At 33.2% G+C, this 4,633-nt stretch overlaps 1 protein-coding gene across 1 annotated transcript in view; it reads right to left on the bottom strand.

Annotated features, from left to right (window-relative positions):
- Positions 1–4,633, bottom strand: part of BRDT (bromodomain, testis-specific) — a 51,124-nt gene that overhangs the window by 5,228 nt on the left and 41,263 nt on the right. The window contains exons 14-15 of the mRNA XM_008590806.1: positions 3,753–3,958; positions 2,830–3,010 (exon numbers count right to left, since the gene is read on the bottom strand). Of these exons, the coding sequence (XP_008589028.1) occupies positions 2,830–3,010; positions 3,753–3,958 (387 nt within the window). The remainder of the gene's footprint in view (positions 1–2,829; positions 3,011–3,752; positions 3,959–4,633) is intronic.

Here is a 4,633-nt window from a genome sequence, read left to right as displayed (position 1 = left end):
GGGGGGGGATGTGGGGAAGGGAGAAGGATTATTCAAAGGATACAAAATTTCAGTTAGACAGGAGAAATAAGTTCAAGAGATCTAATGTACAACATGATGACAACAGTTAATAACAATGTATTATATACTCAAAAATACTAAGGGAATAGATTTTAAGTGGTACAACAACAACAACAAAAAACGATAAGTATTTGAGGTAATGCATATGATAATTAGCTTGATGTAGCCATTTCACAATGTACACATATTTCAAAATATCATGTTGTACACCACGAACATATACAACTTTTATTTGACAGTTAAAACAATTAATTAGAAGAAAAGAAATGAGCCATCAGGCCACAAAAAGACACAGAGGAACTTTAAATGCACATTGCTAAGAGAAAGAAGACAATCTGAAAAGGCTACATACTGTATGATTCAAACTATATTGACATTTTGAAAAAAGCAAAATTATGGAGACTGTAAAAAGACTTGTGGTTGCCAGGGTTTTGGGAGGGAGGGCTGAATAGGCTGAGTACAGAGGACTTTTAGGGCAGGGAAACTATTCTGTACAGAACTACAATAGTTGGTATGTGTCATCTTACATTTTTCAACAACCATAGAAAGTACAACACAAAGAGTGAACTCTAATGTAAACTATGGGCTTTCCTTGATAAACTAAGGTTGGCAATGATGTGTTGATGGTGATGGTGATGGTGATGGTGATGGTGGGGGAGGGTGTGCGTGTCGAGGGAGAGGGGGATGTGGGACCTCTATACTTGTGTACTTGCAGCTCAGTTTTATCATGAACCTAAAATAGCTCTAAAAAATACAAAGTCTATTCATGAAAAAAAATTAAAATGCCAAATATAGGCATTTTCAGACACACAAAAGCTGAAGTAATTCATCGTTAGCAATCCCACACTACAGGAAATGTTAAAAGGAAGTCCTTTAGGGAAAAGGAAAACTATACCATTTGGAAATCTGGACCTAAACAGGAATGAAGAGCATTGGAAATGGTAACTATACAGGTAAATATAAGATGTTTTTTCTTATTATTTAAAATAATTTTTAAAAAATTAAAAATAAAATAAAATAAAATATTTAAAGGGATAGTTTGAGAGTTTAAATAATAGCATAAAGGCTGAGAGGGGAGAAATGGAAGTTTATTATCCTAAAGCTTTTATACTAACCATGAAGTGGTATGACACATTGAAAGTAGACTGTGATAAGTAAAAGGTGTACACCATAACTCTAAAGCAACCACAAACATAACAAAAAGTTACAGATAATACACCAAAGGAGATAAAATGGAACTGTAAAAAAAAAAAACTTGATTAATGAAAAAGAAGGCAGAAAAAAAGGAAAAAAGAGCAAGAACAGACAAGACAAACAGAAAACAAATGGCAAAATGATGGACTCAAACTTAACCATGTCCATGATCATAATGAATGTAATTGGTCTAAACACCCAGATTAAAAGGCAGAATTTTTTTTTTTTTAAATTAAAAAAAAGCACAAGGGGCCGGCCTGTGGCTCACTTGGGAGAGCGTGGTGCTGACACCACCAAGTCAAGGGTTAAGATCCCCTTACTGATCATCTTTAAAAAAAAAAAAAGCACAAGACTACACCATATGTTGCCTATGAGGAACTCACTTTAAATACAAAAACACAGAGAAGTTAAAAGTAAAAGGATGGAAGGAATTTGACCACGCCAACACTAGCCATAAAAAGTTGAAGTGGCTATATTAAATTTCAGAGTAAATAATATTACTACAAATAAAGATCATCTTATAATGAAAAAGGGGACATGACAGAGGACATTGAGGATATAACAATCCTAAATGTTTAAGTACCTATTAACAGCTTTCAAATACATGAAATAAAATCAACAGAATTATAAAAAGACAAATCTACAATTATACGATCATGGATGTCAATGCCCCCTCTCAATAACTGATAGAACAAGCAGGCAGAAAATCAGCAAGGAAACAGTGGACTTGAACAACACTATCGACCAACTTGGCTTGATTAACTCTATCCAACAGCAGCAGAATATGCATTCTTCTCATGTGTACACAAAATAGACCAAGGTAGACCATAAACTAGGCCATAGATAAGTCTCAATAAATTTTAAAGAGTTCAAGTTAGACATTGTATGTTCTCTGACCACAAAGGCATTAGAAATTACTAACAGAAATCACTTGTCAGAAAAGTCCAAATATTTGGAAACTAAATTAAGCACCTCTAAAATAACGCATGGATAAAAGAAGATAGCAACTCTAGTTTTTAAAATATCATTTTCTGTATATTAGGTCTCTTACAGGAAAGTCAATTTCTTAATCTAGCAGTCAATTAAAGGAACACTGACCTGGAGCAGATGGCATATCTTTTGGCCACAATTCATAGGCAGTTTATGGATTTTTCAAGAATAATAATAGTAAGTGATAAGTCACTTCACCTATGCGCCAAGCATTTTCTTATGTGCTTAATACATGTTTCATCGTCACAATAGGAATTATTATTCCCACTTTACAGGTAAAAAAAAATTTAGTCACAGAGAGGTTAAATAAATTGCCAAAGCCCCAAAGTCTAGTAAATGGCAGAACCAGGATTTGAACCCAGGCAGTCTGGTATCTCCAGGATTGATACTCTAGTATTGCATTATTTTTGCCTCTTTTGACTATCTAATTTTTATTTCAAGCTCTAATTTTAGAACATGGTCCTCACTAAAGAGGTCCTCTACCATCACTGAAAAACACCCTGAATGCATCTTTGAACATAAAAAAGAGTGCTCTGTTAAATCTTCTCTTTGTTAGCTAGATGAGGTAAACTAAAATTCACTTACTGCTTCTCTCCGCCTCCGCTCTTGCTCTTTCTCCCTTGCTAAATTGCGGTTTTTCAGAAGCCAAGGTTTGCTTTTATCTTGAGCTTCCAATGACTGCTGATGTTCTTTCTGCTCTTCTCCATGGCACTTATTTTGTATTTTACTTGAAAAAGATTCTAGAGTCAATCCATTTCCAAGGTCCCTTAAAGAACAATATAGCTCAAAGTAAGTTTCGAATTCCTTAAAAGTTTTTATTACAAAGATATGTTATTAAATAAAAAATATGAAGCAAAGTACTAGATATCCATTTATGATAATATTATGACATTATTTTTAAGCTTTATTTTTAATGGGTCAAATTTTACACAGTGTAATTTATGTTTTTTTTTTTTTTGTCTTTTTGTCTTTTTTTTGTCTTTTTCCGTGTCCGGCAACGGATCGCAACCCTCAGTGTTGCCAGTTTCGAATTCCTTAAAAGTTTTTATTACAAAGATATGTTATTAAATAACAAATATGAAGCAAAGTACTAGATATCCATTTATGATAATATTATGACATTATTTTTAAGCTTTATTTTTAATGGGTCAAATTTTACACAGTGTAATTTATGTTAACAAAGAAAAGGTTTTGAAAAACTGACCAAGGTGCAGTAGTATCTTCTTACATATAGAACGGAAAGACTATAAGACATTTCTAGAAAATAACGTCTTCTTAATTTAGTAATATTAGAATCTTTACTAGCTTAATCACTTGATAACTCCTATCTTCTTTAGATACTACTACTTAGAAAAAATATCAGTAAAACTGTACTTTTTGCAGTTACAATTTACTTTGTGTTCTACTAAATTGCTGAATCATAGTCACTAGACAAATAAGAAAATTAATGTATTTAAAATGCATTTCTATGCCTCCCAAGGCTTCCTTTAATTCAGTAAATTACAGACCTCTGATTTTCTTGAGATACTTTTGGTTCCTTAGTATTCTGTACCAGATGTTTCTGTATTAGTTCCTGTGTTCGGGCTTTTACTTCCTTTTCTATTGCTGCTTTTCTAAATTGGTTGAAGAGCTCATCTGATGATTTCAGTACACCTGCTGTTTTCACTGGTTTGCCTAAACTTCTCCAAGAGTCTGCATTCTTTATCTTTATATCCTAAAACAAATACTTGATTCAGTCTAGGTTTACAGATGTCAACCAAATTTTAGAGGTAAGACAATAGTTTTTGATACAGTAATAGATCCAATTAAGATTGCAAAGGCCTTCATGTACTTTTAGTAAATTTAAGTTACAGGTTACAAAAGTCAGAAAAAATATGAAAATACTGTAACAGAACATCTAAATTCAATTATTTATCTAAAACCAAATTAAAATACCATGCTCAACAATTATTTTAATTTAACCTAAGTCATAATTTGCAAGGAGTATAAAAATAAATCACTCACTGCATTCAAGATAATTACAATTATATAAGGAAAATAAAGCAAATACACAAATGATTAAGAAGAGCAAAGTAGATTATGCCATAAGAATGGCATAGGATTTGTTGAGAACTCTCTGGCATAGTCATGTCTTTCCTTTTTATGGTATAAAGAAAAAAATTAACTGATGTGACCTCTGTTCTTAAACAAGACGCCATGGTCAAGATCTGTGCTGTCCAAAAGAAATATATATATATAATTTACAATTTTCTAGTAGCCACATAAGAAAAAAATTTTTTAAAAGTAATTTTAAGGGGCCGGCCCGGTGGCGCACAGCTACGGTGCGCCGCTTGGGAAGCGCGGCGGCGCTCCCGCCGAGGGGTCGGATCCCCCATACAGACCGGTTCCC

Source organism: Galeopterus variegatus, unplaced genomic scaffold (genome assembly GCF_000696425.1).
Source record: "Galeopterus variegatus unplaced genomic scaffold, G_variegatus-3.0.2 Scaffold6378, whole genome shotgun sequence".
Classification (NCBI taxonomy): domain Eukaryota; kingdom Metazoa; phylum Chordata; class Mammalia; order Dermoptera; family Cynocephalidae; genus Galeopterus; species Galeopterus variegatus.
This window is presented reverse-complemented; position numbering and strand designations above follow the sequence as displayed.